Source organism: Drosophila nasuta, chromosome 3, assembly GCF_023558535.2.
Source record: "Drosophila nasuta strain 15112-1781.00 chromosome 3, ASM2355853v1, whole genome shotgun sequence".
NCBI lineage: Eukaryota > Metazoa > Arthropoda > Insecta > Diptera > Drosophilidae > Drosophila > Drosophila nasuta.
The window spans coordinates 29,023,965-29,041,060 of NC_083457.1; the positions used below are offsets into that span (position 1 = coordinate 29,023,965).

Below are 17,096 nucleotides of genomic sequence, written 5' to 3' on the forward strand. Positions count from 1 at the left end.
GTGGGCCTTGTTTGGTCTCTCGGCCAATGCATGGAGAATCTCAATGAGTTTTCACTTTCAATGCCAATACACAGAAAGAAGTCGCTTTTGTTGTTTTCTCTATTTGTTGTGTTGACTCAGCTCACAGCACAAAAAACAGCAATTGGCAAACAGTGCGCGACATTAGTTTATTCGCCTTATGGTCATGGCTTCAAATACCCTGCAGCTGGGAAGTAGCGAAGGAAAAGTTGAAGTAGAAGTTGTAGTAGTGTGAATCAAAGAGAAATTTAAATTATCAAGATGATCTGGGATAAACCTGTTAAGATTAGTTGATCTGTCTGCAAATGAGTAGATAAATATAAATGCAAGTAAAGAGGGAAATAACGATGGTGAAGAACTGCAGAAAATGTATATATATCTATCTAGCTATATATATATCTATCTATGTATATCTAGTCTGTATATATCTATCTATATCTATACCTTCTTCACTTCTGTAACTCTACTATTTAATTGTTCAGCAACTAAAGTACTTTTTTGCTTGATTGAAAACTTTATTAGTAAATGGGATAATTACTAGGGTTCAAGCGTAAAGAGCAGAAGATTAAAGAAGATCACCTAGCGAAAAATAAAATAGTATTAGGAACATAATAAACAATTTGTTAAACTATTATAATAGATTATGCAGGCCATCAAATACCTTTTGTTAGAGCTGACTCCACTTCTATCGTTTTTACAACAAATCTTCTACTACTTCCACTCAATAAATCATTCTAAATAATGCTTTAGCTACAGGGTATACTCCCATTTAGCTAACTCACTTTTAGCTCCACTCTCTGCACTGTTTTCTGCTGCATTTACTTATCAATATGCAGGTTGAGCTATGTGGGTTGTGAACTTGAGGCTTCCGCGCTTCCATTGTGATCGCATTGTAAGCTGTGTAAGCTTGGCTTTAATGCTGGCTGCAATCAAACAGTTAGTGCAAAAGGCAACAACAACAATAATAATGACAACGGCAGAGCGACGAGCGACGAGCGAAGCGTCAGCAACTGTACTGGTTAACCTTAAAATTCCGTTAAAAATGCAGCGGCAGCAGCGGCAACCGCTGGCCTGCAGCATCTTGTGGAACAGGTAGCAGCAGCTACCTGCTTATCTGGCTAGATGGCTGGCTGGCTGCTTGGCTGACCAACTGACCGCCATCGATGGAGACCCAGATAAAAAATGCAACTGCAACTGCGACAACAACAAGAGCATGGCATGCCACAAGTGGCAAGTGGCAGAGACCATAACGAAAAACCGGTGCGATGCAATCCACATTGTTGCCCTACAACTTGAATGACCTTTAAGGACGTTGCCACAATTAAGCAAAGGGGCTGCTGCTGCTGCTGCTGGACCAAAACAGTGTAAAACCAAAACAGGCTAAGAGCAACCATTCGCTGCCTGCCCACCAGAGTCCTCTTTCCTCTCTCCTCTCCTCTCTTTCCTCTCGCTTCCCATTCCTGGCTGGTTGCTGGGCAAGTTCTCAGTTGGCAGGCCGCGAAAACGAAACTCGTCCCACGGCAAATTGGCCGGCATATAACTCGTTTGCTGTCATGAATGCCAAAATGAAAACGAAAACAGAAAACCGAAAACGAATGCGAAAAACGAAAAACCAAAATACGCGAAAAAAGACGACAAAATGTAAGGCGATCTGGTCGACAAAGTTGCTGCCGCAGCAGTTTTTACTATTTAGAAGTGGCTGCCGCAAAGTGTTGCAATCACCATCGTCGTTGTCGTTGTCGTCGTCGTCGTTGCAGCCACCCATCAAATGCAGTTAAACAGACACAGCACAATCTGGGTGTTATGGCAATTTCCATTTGGCCAAGAGCAAACCAAAAGCAAAAACCAAAATCCAAAGACCAAAAACAACAACTCGCAACTGGATGTGGACGTGGACATGAAAATGTCGCCAGTCGACGCACCAAAAAAAAACTGCGAGTTCCTCAGTACGCTGCTTGCTGTAGTTCCTCAGGCAGAGCGAGGGATGTTTTACCTGTAAATCGAATCTACGTAAATTTCATTAGTGCAACCAGAAAGTTAGATTCAAGCAAGTCTAAAAGCGAGATGTCCTCTATACATTCAAAAGGATTATTTTGTTGTTGGATGACAGATTAACTAAACCAAGACAAGATGAATAGCATAATATTTATTATTCAAACGTAATGAAATTTTCAAAAAACATTTCAAACTCTTTTCTTTAGCTATAAAATGGAATTGATTTCCATTTAATTTAGAATTACACTAATGATGGATAAACTTTGACAAAATTCGGTAATTTTTGATATATGCGACAGGAAGTTATCTACTTCTCCTAGATACATATTTTCTATATTTCTATATATGGTATAGTATGTTTCCGTAGCTAACTATTTGGTAATTACAAATCAAATAATCGTAATTAAATTTTCAGCAAACATTAAAAATGTTTTTATTAGGCACACATAATATAAATTGTATTATCTGACAAGCGAAAGGTTTCTAAGTCATTTGAATTACAGTTGTCAGTTGCTAATAATCAAATATCAACTCAGAATTAATACAAATTAAAACAAATCATATGATGAGTGCTTCCAGACTCTATTCAACCCTGAAAAGTCTGGAGCGTAGAGGGAAATGCGCACCAAAGGTTTAAAGTAAACAATTATTTCTCTTTATTTTGAAATTATAATGAAGAGAAAAGAGTTACCATTTTAAACTTCCACTTAAATTTTGGCTATATTAATGCTTATAGGTTCTAAGATCTGTGGGTTCATATACACAGAAATTTGTTTACTTCTCCGACTTCTTCTCTAATCGAATTATAAAATAAATATATTTTCTTGATACTTTTGTGCGAAGATAACTTATATCACTTCGACTGAGATTGCTGTCTATAAATTTCGGAAGTGTTTCCCTCCTATCTACTTTCGCTTGGCATCTCTTCCTTTCCTCCTTGGCGTTGCAGCCCTCGCGTTGGGCAGTTGGCCAAGGCAAAGGCAAAGGCAGCGATGCAATTGCCGCAGACGAACAATTTGTGAAACGTTGCCTTTGGCCCCGCCTTGAGGTTAAAGTTTTGATGACGATTGCCCACGGCTGGAGGCTGCTGCGCTTACATAAGTTTCGGCTAGCAAAATCAGGAAGCAGTTAAATTGCAACGCCCTCTCCCTCTCCCAGCGATAGTGCTTGAATTTCAGCTGATTACTCATACGCCACGTGTACTGTGTGCAGTGGGAATGCAGCTTGGCAAAGCTTGGCGAATGCAAAGCGTGCAGGCTAAATGCTCGACTAATTATGTGGTAAATGAAAGTGTTGCAATGCTGCCACGCCCACTCACACACACATACACACGCCTATCCTTGCTGCTGCTGCTGCTGCTCGAGTTGATTGACTCACTGACACACTGACGCATTTCGTGTAGCTGTCGCTACCGTTTAAACTGCCTCCAGCTGCCAAATGCCAAATGCGTTTGCCACCGTCTGCCCTCTTCCCTCTCCCCCTCCATCAATTGTCCAACTTTTCAAGCGTGCTCAATTTTGTTTTTCCTTTTCTACTTTTTTGCTAAACATTTTCCGGCGGCCCGTTTGGTTTTATTTTGCTGTTAGCGTTATTGTTATTGTTTTTTTGCGGCTTTTCTTTTGTGCAACATTTCGTTAGTTACTGTTGAACGCGTTTTCAATGCTGCAAGAAAAACATCTGGAAAATGCCCACACAAAAAAGGTGTAGGAAACTCTACTATTGCATATTTGCTGAACTCATAATAGCATAATTATTTAATAATAAGTATTATTTAATATCAATTTGAGATTCAAACATTTTCATATAGTATTTAAAGTGGCGACTCTATTGATAAGTCTTTACGAGCGTATAATGTAATACAATCAAATAAGTTTGGAGCTTAGTCTGTCAATCTCTGTCAATTAGCCAACAATAAACCACGCTGCCTATTGCCACACTTCAGTTCAATTTACATCAAACCGCTAATTTGTTATGGCTGCGAAATCTTTTGCAGAAGTTTTTTCCTCTCGATTGTTGAATGTTTGAACACAGTTATCGCACATTGGGTTAGTTTACTTTGCACCTTGCTGACGAGAGCATTCATTGTTCAGTCTACATCAAAAATTATATAAAAAATGGGAAATATCCCTATAGTAAGTGTCTTCATCCTTGAATTAAAGATACATTTGAAGGATTTTTCTTTATAATAATTGTTAAAAGTGAATTAATGAAACATAAAAACTATTTTATCAGTATAACTTAAAAAAGGAAATGCAAGCAAAAGTGAATAGTAAAAAAATTGTATATACTATATATTTTATGCTTCATTGAATATGAAACTGTGGAACAAAATTTGTTTACTTAAACCAACACAAAACTTAAGTATTTGTGGTGAATTCTTTATAAGAATTTTAACTACAATCTATTCTATACAAACTTTAACTACAATCTATTGAAATATCTATATGTGCTTCAACAGTAATCTATTGTACTTTCTATATAAATATCAACTTTTGAATTTTCTATACAAATTTTAACTACAGTCTACTGAATTTTCTATGTCTATTTCAACTAGAATCTATGGACAACTGTTAATTACAAAAATATAGAACATAGTTGGAAGTATTTTAAGAAAGTTGTCATAACTTTAGCTGTAATTCTAGCAACATTTATGCCAAAGATAAAGTTAACAAACATCCTCGAACACATGCATAAGTTATTAAGGTAGTTGGGCTTTCTTCTTCTGGTTCCCACAAGCAAGTGCTCAGCCTCCAAATACCCTTTCTTTCAATGGGCACAGGTGTCTCTGAAGAAGCTGCATTGCCCAAATCCAATAATAAACAGGCTTATCTCCAAGCATAGGTATGAGTGCATGTAGTAGACGGACGGACGGACGGACGGATGGCAGACAGACTTGCATGTCGAAACGTGCTTTGTTCACATGGATTTCCCACAGAGTCATACCATAAATATACTCTTATTATGCGAGTATAAACACACACACATACTCATAAAGAGAGACTCATATGCATAAAAGTACTTAGCATGAGTACGTGTTAAAATTTGTTTTCACCTCAAGCGATTTTTCAACTTTATGCACTCTCGTATGTGGTAATAACAACATTTAAACTTGGCCAACTTCCAGCCAAAAAGTACGAAACAAATACAACAACAAAGAGCAATAATAAAACAAAAAGTGTATGTACAACAATATTGGTTTCAATGTCAGAGAAAAACGTGTGTTGCAAATTAAAAAAAAGTATCATAGCTGCTACCCCGCCATCAACATTTAAGCTAACACCCAAATTCGTTTAACTATGGATTTTCTTTTGAACTTGCTGCCTATTGCAAAGTATCTTGGCAAATCAAATAAAACCGGGCACTCTCGAATTAATTTCAAGGCTGGTTTTTCGAGGGGAATTTACAGCATCAGTTTACGCCTAATAAATATTTGTGTGTGTGTGTGTGTGTGTGTGTGTGTGTGTGTGAGAGTGTATCTGTGTATATTTAGCGAATCAATATCAAATATATTTGTCATATGTATATTTGTATGTTATTTATTTATTTATAATTTATTGCCGCATGCGTGTGGCATCATTTGCAAATGAGCCGCGTCACTTGTTTGACTTTAGGGCGGGGTCCAACAAGTTGCCGTTGCCATTCCCCGCCGAGGGTGGCTCGACAAGTAGTGCATCGTCTGAATATTAGTATTCATCTTATTGCTCACAGCTGATTGACATTCATTCGATTCTCAGATACAATTGTCAATGTCTCTTTTATCTTTTATAATATGCAAATACGCTCACACACACACGCACACGCACACACTTTACTTACTTACATTTCACGCCTCTTGACAGCTCTCAATCAGAAATCACTCTCCCCATCCAAATTCCAATTCCAAGTTAATTTGCGTGTATGTGTGTGTTCCATACTCGCGTTACGCAGCCACGTGCACCTGATTTGCTTGCCGGGCCAATAAAACCGTTATACACGAATACACACACTCAGACACACACACACAGACACACGCTCGCAAGACTATGCGGTAATTTTCCCGTCAACGTCGACGCTTCGATTACGTCGTCTTTTCAAAGTACTTTGACTGATAAACAGCAGCAATAATAACAAACGACAACAACAAAAACAACAACAACAACAATAGCAGCCGCCGCAGCAGCTAAAGGCATCACTAACCTCAGACAAGCAAACGCAAAAGCAAAAATAAACGCAAATGCAAACGCAAAATGCCAATCTGCTGTAGGAGTGAGGGGAATGGCTAGAGAAGAAGCGAAAAGAAGCCGGAAGGCAAAAATATACCGTAAAGTTGTTTTCATTTTAATTTCTCATTTTATATCTCGCATATGTGTCTGAAATGAGTATTTGAGTACGTCTGTGTGTCTGTCTATGTGTGTGTGTGTGTGTAACCCATTGACAACAAACCGAAACTGAAACTCAGGCTACAAAAAAAATAATCGGACACGGCACAAAAATGATCACCCAAAACGAACCGAAGACAGCTGGCAAAAAAAAAGATGAAAGAGAGCTCCAGCAGAGAAGGTGGGCAGTGCCAGACTAGCTAATCACCTGCAGTTCTCTATGCACGAGTGCAAGTGTTTGCACTGCTTGCACAAGTTCGAGCAAGCAGTGCATTTTTTTAAAGCATTCAATGGCTGCACTAAGCTGCATGGTAAACTGCTCTGCTGTCTAGCATACCCTTCGCAAACACTTTCACTGCTTACAGGGTACAAAGATAAATAAATAAATACGCTCTTACAATGAAGTGCAAAAAAATGCGAATTGTTTGACTGATGTACACACACCTTAAAATGGCTTGCTGTGTATGTGTGTGTGTGTGTGTTGAAAACACTTTTAACACAAAAACACATAAAAATTACACTTGAATGCCCTTTAATGACTATTGCATATGCGTAACTTTCACTCGCTGATATTTTTGGATAATTGGATAAATGCGGATCTTGGAAAACAATAAATGCGATATGATACATATCATTAAGTTGTTATAGAATTTGAACTTAGCATCCGGCTATGCGTGTGTAATGTTTATTGCTCTTTTTTACAACAATGGTTCTCCATAACTCTCCATGATTGCTTCATGTTTTAATCGAGCTCCCATTGCTTTAATGCGCGAGTTGTTCGTTCACTGAACCTAACACACAAATTAATGAATGAATGAATGAATCATTCATTAATTTATAATTCTTGACGAATTTGCTTGGCTTGTAAAAAATGTTGTAGTCCCCCTCAGGGTAAATGCTTATTTTTTGCTTAATGTTGAGTTAATTATAATATTTGTTTGCTGTCAATTCTAGCTGTGCTCTGTTTCATTCATGTCTGTGGACTTGTTTATTATTTCACAATGTAAAATGTTACATAAATTGCATAACAATTTAACGTGTTTTGCGAGAATCAACAAAAGGCAACAAACAACTCGCCTGTCAACACACACACATACTACTACATTCATATAATAAATATGCACGCATGTGTGTGTGTGTGTGTTTGTATTATTTTTTGTCGAACTGATTTCAAGGTTGTGTCGCTAAAATTTCAAAAAGATGATGCGAAAAAGAAAACAACAACAAGCAAATGGCCGCTTAGTGGGTCAAATTGTTGTGCGTTGCGCCCTTTTTTTGCATGTATTCGTATTCTGTCTGTGTGTTAGTGTATGAGTGTGAGCGTGAGTGTGAGAGGGAGAGAATGTGGGCAGTGTGCCACGCCTCAGAGTTAAAATGCAAAAAATGTACAATAATGTGCAATACTTATGCTGTGATTTATGGCAAACAATTTGTGACTGAGCCTCAAATTTTTTACAAATAAATCAAGAAACATTTTCGCGAAGAGAAGGGCGGCCAAACGGGAGTTAAACGCAGCGAATAAGCAGCAAAACCTTAGCCTAAAATATCATTGTATGTATGCAAACATAAAATAAGATCAATAGATCAACTTGTGAGGCATCAATGTCAAAGCAATCGTCAGTCACTGATCACTGGTTGGTCACTCGTCCACTCTGACTCGGTCTCTGGCTCTGATGTGATGGTCAACTTGAGATATGCTCCGCTTGATGATGATCTTCATCATCGCTGTTTCTTTATCGCGTTGTCTTTGTCTGGCCCACACAGCATACCCTGCAATCTAATTAGCATCTGCATAATCGATTATCAATAAAAAGCTTAAAGCAAAGCTCGCAACTCTCAACGCCAAGACATTAATTAAGTTAATTGCAAAACTTATTTGAAAATAAAATAAACAGCAGAAGTATTCATCCCCATTTTCAATCGATCGATGGGGAGATAATTGTTATACTGATTTATAATATTTTGATATTCAAAATAACGTACATTATTTCTTATCGTACAAGCTTAGCTTAAAGATTTCAACACCAAGCAGTAATTAACTTAATTGCGAAACTTATTTAAATGAAAACCAGCAGTAATAATCATCTCTGTTTTGGGAAGATAATTGTAATACTGACAGCTTAACATCCCTACTATATTTCGATATTTAATATAACACCATTTATTTCTTATCATGCAGCCATCTTCTCGACCCGAATCGGATTTTACACTCGACTTGCCGCGCGCCGAGCAGCTGCGCCTCAAAATGGAAAAGGAGAAAAAGTTCCGCCAAAGATGTCGCTTCATCACCACGTTTCTAAGTCTGGTCTTCTTTCTGTTGACCGTTATGGTTGTCAGTTTGGTTTTAACGCGCGGCAAACGCATGTTTGGCAGCATGATTTAGCCAAATAAAAACGGAACAGAGCAAACACTCTTTAACTAATCTTTATGTATAGTACTATATATTAATGATGACTAACTACTTAGCTAGCTGATTAAATATCGCATAATTATGTAGACTTACTATATACTATATGTAAATGGATTGAGAAGATTGTAAACAAAATTAAAGTGCCGTAGTAATTCATAGAGATCAATCATAATAACATACGAAAATTCGAAAAGGCGTTTAGCAAAAACAGAGATACTAATTTTTAGTCTTTAGTCGTTAGGCATATTAGATTGTTTGTTGTGTTTTGGTGGTTTTGGCAACCGCAGCCGCAGTATTGTTAATAAATTATTTTTGTGATCTTAGCTGTTAAGTTTGTCAGTGCATTTTTGTGTAAGTCGAACAGAAAGAAGGATAATGATTATCATAATATGCTTGTGTATCGTATTAATTGTTAAGTCGAACAAAATAAAGTAAAAGTCAAGAATAAATAAATGATGGATGATTTTAATCTTTTGGATTTTTTTTTTTAACATTTATTTCAAGTTGTAGACACAATTGTTACAAGCAATATTCAATATACTTGTACAACTTATAGTTATAGTAAGGTAAGTGTACAAAATTAGTTTTAAAAGCATTGCAACTCTTACATTACATACATACATATGGTATTTATTATTGTTATCACAAATGTTTTTTTTGTTTTTGTTTGAAACATGAACTTCAACTGTTTGCATTGTGTGTGTGTGTTAAGTTTGAGAGAGAACTTTGCGTATAATGTAAATCTTAAGGCAATTATACAGTTAGGTTAGTACGACTACAATAATACACTACAATTACAATCGTTGTTGTTATTGTTGTTGTTGTTACACACTGAGCAACTGAGAAGGCGAGTTTCTTAACTGAGAATCGTGTAAAGTGGGTTTTTTTGCGTGGTGTGTGTTGCAAGTTACTTTTTCAGCAAGCTATCATGGTTATTTGTTATCGTTGCGACTTCATAAGATGCGTATACTCTGGCGATTGACCTCGAAGAGCGTATGATCCTCGTCCTCATCGCTGTTCACATCCTCAATGGCCATAGGCAGCGGTGTCAGCTCCTGATTCGCTCGATCCCCTTGCACACCATATTTGCGCTCAGCGCGTGACAAGCGCAGGCTACAAACGAAGAAGAAGTGAATAAAATTCCAACCTTATCAGCTCGTGAATATGCAAATGTGTGCGTGTCAAATGGTGAAATCTAAATGATCTTCACACGCACACGCTCACATATATACTATATACATATATGCACTACTTACCGATAAACGCGAGCAATCAACAGCAAAATGGCTGAACTTGTTATGCCTACAAGCACGTAATAGACAGGCGTAAAGGAGTCCGCAAAGTCATCGCCTTTGGTCTTGGAGCGTTCTATGTGCACATTTTCATCAACGGGCATGACGACAGCCTCATCAGCTGTCGAATGCACGTTTTCCCCACCCGCCGATTGCTGTGGGGGGTTCAACTTCTGCTGCTGTGGCGTTTCATTTATTTCCACTGTTTTTCCTGCCTCTACTTTTGTTGGTGTTACAGTTGTAGCTTCAATTTCCGCATGCGATGGTGGTGATAGCGGTCGTTCTTTTTTCACTGAAATTCCCTTAGCAGCAACGTTAGGTTCTGTGTCATTTTTAGTTGCAGCCGCTGCGTCGATTTGTTGTTGATGTAGCAGCAATATGAACAGCAAGAGTGCAACACTTAACAGTTGCCAACCATGTGACGTTTGCTCCATTTATATTTAGTGCCTATTTACTACTTTAAGCGCCAAATGGGTTACACGTATTTGTTGTGACGTTTTCAAAAATTCGTCGGCTTTGTTATTACTATTTATTTACACTGACTAGGGCTACGTAGCTCACAATATTGTTATCGTATCGGTTTTCAGTTTTCGTTATCGATAACATTGTATCGACCTGCCAACTTACGAGAAACAATGCTGCCACACTATCGAAATCATGACTGTCATTGGCTAAACCAATTTGGCAGCATTGTACTTCCTTTTAGATGAAAAAGTGAATTTTGTGCAAGCGCTAATAGAAAAACATTTATATAGTTAAATTAAAGTTGAAAATGTCTAAAAATTGCGTACACTTTATGCGTAACATTCAACAATATCTCGCAACAGGTAAATTGGTGTTTTCACGCATCGCAATTGCCCTTTTTAAACGTTTTGTGTTGTGTGTCAGTGATTGTGAAAATGGCGAACAAAGGAAAAAAATACGTGTGCTCCAAAAGGGAAATCACGACGTCGTTACAGATTTAATGTCAATGAAATACGTTGAAGAGACATTTTTGTGCACCCAATCAACATGCAACTGCATTAAAAGTATTTGCAATGCAATTAAAATTGCAAATGCTACGCCCTTCTATTTATTTTTTTACGCTGGTTCGTCATCATCACTGTGTATGTGTGTGTTTGGTGTGTTTATTTAATCAGGAAGTTAAATTATGCTAGTGCATACATACAAACAAACATGCACAAGTTGCCACTTTTTCTTGTTAGCGAACTTACACACACCTGCAATCTCGCATATGCAGGTGTATGTGTGTGTTTATGTGTGTGAGTGTATGCTGCAAGGCTATGTAAACGCAAGCTTTAACTGTTATTACATATACATACACAAAGTGTAAAGCTGTGTTTATTGCACATACAATGCCAATATGATAATAACAGATATTTTATTGTTGTTATGTATCGCAATAAAATGACATTGAATTTTGACAATTGGAGTTGAAGCGGGGCCTACTTTATTAACATATTTCTCTTTTTCATATACTTTATTTTCAGATTAAAAAATAAATATAAAAGATATATTTGTATAATATCTCTTACAAATTGTAAAATTTAAATTGCCAAAATTCCGACCAAAATACCCAAGACGAGATCTGGAGCTAAGCGACGTCATCAGGATAGTCAAACCACATCTTCGGTTGTTCTCTCTACACAACATCAGCATCAGCGGCAACAGCAACAATCGCAGCAACAACAGCAGCAGCAGCAACAACAACACCACGAACGGGTAGAAGGCAAACAAGATTTGCCATCGGCTACCAAAATGAATCGCTCGAGCAATGCACAGACAACACAGCGACCCGTTAACTTGGACGACATCTGGAAGGAGCTAGTCGAGGGTATATTGCAGATATATGATCATGAAAAGTCACTGACTCGCAAGCAATATATGCGCTTCTATACGCATGTGTATGACTATTGCACAAGTGTAAGTGCTGCCCCAAGTGGGCGCAGCAGTGGCAAAGCAGGCGGTGCACAGTTGGTGGGCAAGAAACTCTACGATCGCTTGGAGCTCTTCCTCAAGGATTATCTAAGGGATTTGCTGACCAAGTTTCAGTCGATTAGTGGCGAAGAAGTTCTTCTATCACGCTATACTAAGCAATGGAAGTTGTATCAGTTCTCCAGCAAAGTGCTCAATGGCATTTGCAATTATCTCAATCGTAATTGGGTGAAGCGCGAGTGCGAAGAGGGCCAGAAGGGCATCTATAAGATTTATCGTCTGGCACTTGTCGCATGGAAGGGTCATCTATTCCAGGTGCTCAACGAGCCGGTGACCAAAGCGATTCTCAAGTCTATCGAGGAGGAACGTCATGGCAAACTCATTAATCGCGCTTTGGTGCGCGATGTTATCGAATGCTACGTAGAGTTGAGTTTCAATGAAGAGGATGCTGATGCCACCGAACAAAAGTTGTCGGTGTATAAAGACAATTTCGAAGTTAAATTCATTGCCGACACATACGCTTTCTACGAAAAAGAGTCTGATGCGTTCCTATCGACTAACACTGTGACTGAGTATTTGAAGCATGTCGAGAATCGACTAGAGGAGGAGAAACAACGTGTACGTGGTCGCAATTCAAAGAATGCATTGTCGTACCTACATGAGACTACTGCAGATGTCTTGAAATTGACATGCGAACAGGTTAGTACAAATATTTGAGGTCTAGGATAACGTATATTAATTATTTGCATTATAGGTACTGATTGAGAAGCATCTGAGATTATTCCACGCCGAGTTCCAAAATCTGTTGAACGCTGACAGAAATGATGATCTGAAACGTATGTACTCACTGGTTGCTCTATCACCCAAAAATCTAGATCAATTGAAGAAAATACTCGAGGATCACATACTGCAACAGGGCACGGAAGCCATTGAGAAATGCTGCACCAGCGATGCGGCCAACGATCCAAAAACCTATGTACAAACTATACTCGATACACATAAAAAGTATAATGCGCTCGTTTTGACCGCCTTTGATAATGACAATGGATTTGTGGCCTCGTTGGACAAAGCTTGTGGCAAATTTATCAATTCGAATGTGGTTACGAAACCCAATAATGCCAGCAAGTCACCCGAATTGTTGGCCAAATATTGCGATCTGTTGCTCAAGAAATCATCGAAGAATCCCGAGGATAAGGAGCTTGAGGATAATCTAAATCAAGTGATGGTCGTCTTCAAATACATTGAAGACAAAGATGTCTTCCAGAAGTACTACTCTAATATGCTGGCAAAGCGTTTAGTCAGTCATACATCGGCATCGGATGATGCCGAGGCAATGATGATCTCCAAGCTGAAGCAAACATGCGGTTATGAATACACTGTTAAGCTGCAGCGTATGTTCCAGGACATTGGCTTGTCCAAGGACTTGAATTCAAACTTCAAGGAGTACCTGAAGACCCAAAGCATAACGTCCGAAATTGATTTTGGTATCGAGGTGCTGTCCACCAATGCTTGGCCCTTTACCCAAAACAACAACTTTCTGCTACCCTCGGAATTGGAGCGTTCCGTGCAACAGTTTACCATCTTCTACTCGGCGCGTCATTCAGGTCGCAAACTGAACTGGCTGTACCACAAGTGCAAGGGCGAACTTATAATGAACGTGAATCGCAGCAATGTATATACACTGCAAGTGAGCACGTTCCAGATGTCAGTGCTGTTGCAGTTCAACGATCAACCCAGCTTTACCGTGCAACAGTTGCGCGACAACACACAGTCGCAGCTGGAGAACTTGATACAGGTGAGAGTTGACATATTTTTGATTCGCTAATTATGTTGACTAACCTTTGGCCATTTTCTCTTTTTTTCGGTTGTGAAATGTTAAGGTATTGCAAATTTTGCTCAAAGCCAAAGTGCTGACTTCAAGCGACAGCGAAAGCGCATTGACGCCTGACTCGACAGTGGAATTGTTTTTGGATTACAAGAGCAAGAAACGTCGCATTAACATCAATCACCCGTTGAAGACTGAGCTTAAGGTGGAACAGGAGACTGTCACCAAACACATTGAGGAGGATCGAAAGCTATTGATACAGGCTGCGATTGTTCGCATCATGAAAATGCGCAAGCGCCTCAATCATACAAATCTCATATCTGAGGTGCTCAATCAGCTGTCGACTCGATTTAAGCCCAACGTGCCCGTCATTAAGAAGTGCATCGATATTTTGATTGAGAAGGAGTATCTCGAGCGTATGGAAGGACACAAGGACACTTATAGTTATCTCGCCTAAGTTCGTGTTTAATATTATAAACATTATCGTTCCAAAATTTTTATAATTTGCCTGCCACTAGAGATATCTCCCGGATATCAATTAGCGCCTGCCAATTCACCCCTCCCCCTTCCCAACAACAGCAACATATAAGTAAAAAAAAAAAATATGAAATCCTGTTCCGCCAGTAATCATCAAACGATTACAGATTAGCTGCATACCGCATACACATTACGCATCTATACATCTTTGCACGCATTTAGAATGCGTGCACCTCTCATCCTGCCGTGCATTTGACGCCCTTTCACACGGATATTTTTCAAAGCAAAGCAAATGTAAAACTCATTAGTGCAATCTGTGCGAATTCAAAATATATTCAATTTGCTTCGCGAGTCCATGAATAACAAAAAAAAAAGAGGAATGGAAAAATATTTATACACCCAAACATGAAAAATGTGCAAGCACAGAAAAGATTTCATGTAACTTTTTTTGTATTTCGATCAAATTTATCTTTTTGTTCATAATTTTATTCATAAACATACATATTACAATGCATACATAAAATAACAAAAGAAGACAAGTGTTAAGTTCATACGACGAAAGAAAAAAACAAAATATATAAGTTTGAAGCAGTTATTAATATTATTGTACGTTTAAGCCGGCTTTTCTTAGCCTCTGTCTGTATTCAATCATTTCACAGTGATATCGAAACGTTTGGGATACCTACTGTTTATATGTAAAACTGGCATATGCGAACTTGACGAGCTGCGTTTCAAGTTAAATAAACATCGTACTTAATGTGTAGTACGCCGTATATAATCATTTCATAGGGGAGGTACATCGACAATCCGCTGCAGCGACTGAGCAGCCCCATCTGTAAACTGAAGGAATAAATAAAAAAAAAAAAAAAAAATGCAACTAAAATGATCAATGGTCATTTTATTATCGGTTTCTTACAAGGTCCAGAATGTGATTTCTTTATAAATGTATTAAAATATAGCAAAATCCGCATTTGTCCTTGTTATTTAGCTAACTTATAGAATATCTTTGATTGAGTCTGTAATTATAAAGCTACTAACAACGGAGATCGATATGATTGTGGAGTATGCCGACTTTCTGGCATACTTATTCATCGTCGTCCAGTGTCAGCACTTTTGTCTGAAAGCGCATACGTTTCGTATTTTTAACAACTCCGTTTGGGAGTAGATTTGTCCCGTTCTCCGTGCATGGTAAAGCGTTCCATAGTCGCTTCACACGCACAACTGCAATTGAATTGAAATCATATTTCTCTTTGGTTATGGCAGCTGAACTCGAAGGCGCAGCTTTTTCGTCGCTAGTAGCTTCATTTGAAGCTGGCATTGGCATTTTGCGTAGCTTGACCATGACTTGCTTCGTGTTCAAACTGCTGCTAGCCACGCTTGCTTTGTCATCGTCATCATTGGCTTCTTCAATATCGTTGGGCATAGAGCAGCCACGCTTTTGAGCAGAATTGCCCTTCAATTTCGATAACTGCGTTCTAAGAGTTTAAAATGTATATTAATTTTCAATTAAAGAATTGATATTTGCAGTAATTGTGCTTACCTTTCTTCAATCATTTTGTACTCATTAATAGTGGGTGCCGCTGCAGCGCATATTTTGCCAGGCTCCTCCGGGTGGTTGCCGTAATCTTCGCCTCGCAGCCAGTTCTGATAGCGTTCTGGCTGAAAGTGACGCACAAATGTCTCCATGGATATTTTAACCATATCACTACGACATTTACAAATGCTGGCACGTTTTCCATACTCGATCCAACGTTTTGAGGCGAAATTTGTGGACTCGGCACCATTGAAGCCATGATTGAATCCAGCATGATAGCCAAAAGGAAACGTGATCATTATTTCGCCTGCCTCCTGTGTAATCTTATTGTACGGTATATTGTGCTGACGCAAAACCTTCGGACTGATCATGGTCATCTTGTGACGCAAGTAGGCATTGCATTCCTGATGGTTCTCATTGAAAAGACTGTTGGCCAACTTTTCCAAGCGTCTGCCATGGGCTGGCGGTATGGCATACCAAGTTTTTGGGGCACCAAAATGTAAATAATTGATGGAATATAAATCCATATCCTCGGTGTGCCAGGCAAAGGAGCTCTTCCACATCCCGAAGTACAAATAAGCTGTATTAACACCATCGATTTCGATACCATAATCAGTATTAACCAAATTCAGGATAGTGTCCAGTCGTCCAATATTCCATACGTCCAAATCTTCATCACTTAGTGAACCCTTGACATCGGCAGCATAATCTGGCGATATATATGTGATGTTCTTCCAATACTTGCGCTCCAAATCTTCGTAGTCAATGTGGCGCGGCGTCTGAAACATCTCCGAATTGGCCTTGTCCCGAAATTGACGCAATGTCATTTGACGTCTCTGTTGAATGTTGAATTGCTGATAAACTCCATGTGCTCTGGTGGTCGAGTGATAAATTAATATATTTCAAAACATGCATCATGAAGAGCACTTACCCCGTAACGACCTGATTAATCGGTGCTGGGATTGTCATATTTATGTTCTCAATATCGTAGCCCGATTTGCGCGGAATCCACTCAACGGGAGGAATAATTTTAACGAGGCCGGCCTTATGGGCCCCACGTGATTCCATGTACGCTATGTAATCGGCAAAGTTTTTAAACTCCTCATAGCTGGGACGAAATGTCATTATTCTTGGATTGGTATTTTGATCACCATCATCAAAACTTAAACGAGTCGACATATTTTGAACAAATTTAACACAAAACAAATAAAAAAGTGTTGTTAAAGTCTGTTTACTCCCTTTGGCACGGTAG

The 17,096-nt window shown here is 38.7% G+C and overlaps 4 protein-coding genes across 5 annotated transcripts in view; 2 read left to right on the forward strand and 2 right to left on the reverse strand.

Annotated features, from left to right (window-relative positions):
• The window catches only part of LOC132793890 (RING finger protein B), a 35,412-nt gene extending 26,174 nt beyond the window's left edge, over positions 1–9,238 (forward strand). For both annotated transcript variants that reach the window (XM_060804038.1, XM_060804039.1), the window contains one exon: positions 8,551–9,238. In XM_060804038.1, the coding sequence (XP_060660021.1) occupies positions 8,551–8,754 (204 nt within the window). In that variant the 3' untranslated portion in view covers positions 8,755–9,238. The remainder of the gene's footprint in view (positions 1–8,550) is intronic.
• Positions 9,239–9,429: 191 nt separating this feature from the next.
• On the reverse strand, positions 9,430–10,624 carry LOC132793895 (uncharacterized). Its single transcript, XM_060804045.1, has 2 exons — positions 10,038–10,624; positions 9,430–9,894 (listed from the first exon to the last, which is right to left on the reverse strand). Exons 1-2 carry the CDS (start codon positions 10,505–10,507, stop codon positions 9,735–9,737), a joined length of 630 nt encoding a protein of 209 aa, XP_060660028.1. The 5' UTR covers positions 10,508–10,624; the 3' UTR covers positions 9,430–9,734.
• Positions 10,625–10,761: 137 nt separating this feature from the next.
• LOC132793891 (cullin homolog 1) lies at positions 10,762–15,073 on the forward strand. The gene is made up of 4 exons (XM_060804040.1): positions 10,762–10,900; positions 11,564–12,707; positions 12,763–13,803; positions 13,889–15,073. Exons 2-4 carry the CDS (start codon positions 11,832–11,834, stop codon positions 14,288–14,290), a joined length of 2,319 nt encoding a protein of 772 aa, XP_060660023.1. The 5' UTR covers positions 10,762–10,900; positions 11,564–11,831; the 3' UTR covers positions 14,291–15,073.
• A 115-nt stretch (positions 15,074–15,188) lies between these two features.
• Positions 15,189–17,089, reverse strand: LOC132793892 (probable lysine-specific demethylase 4A). The gene is made up of 3 exons (XM_060804041.1): positions 16,776–17,089; positions 15,851–16,717; positions 15,189–15,785 (listed from the first exon to the last, which is right to left on the reverse strand). Exons 1-3 carry the CDS (start codon positions 17,021–17,023, stop codon positions 15,395–15,397), a joined length of 1,506 nt encoding a protein of 501 aa, XP_060660024.1. The 5' UTR covers positions 17,024–17,089; the 3' UTR covers positions 15,189–15,394.
• Between the last annotated feature and the right edge of the window lie 7 nt (positions 17,090–17,096).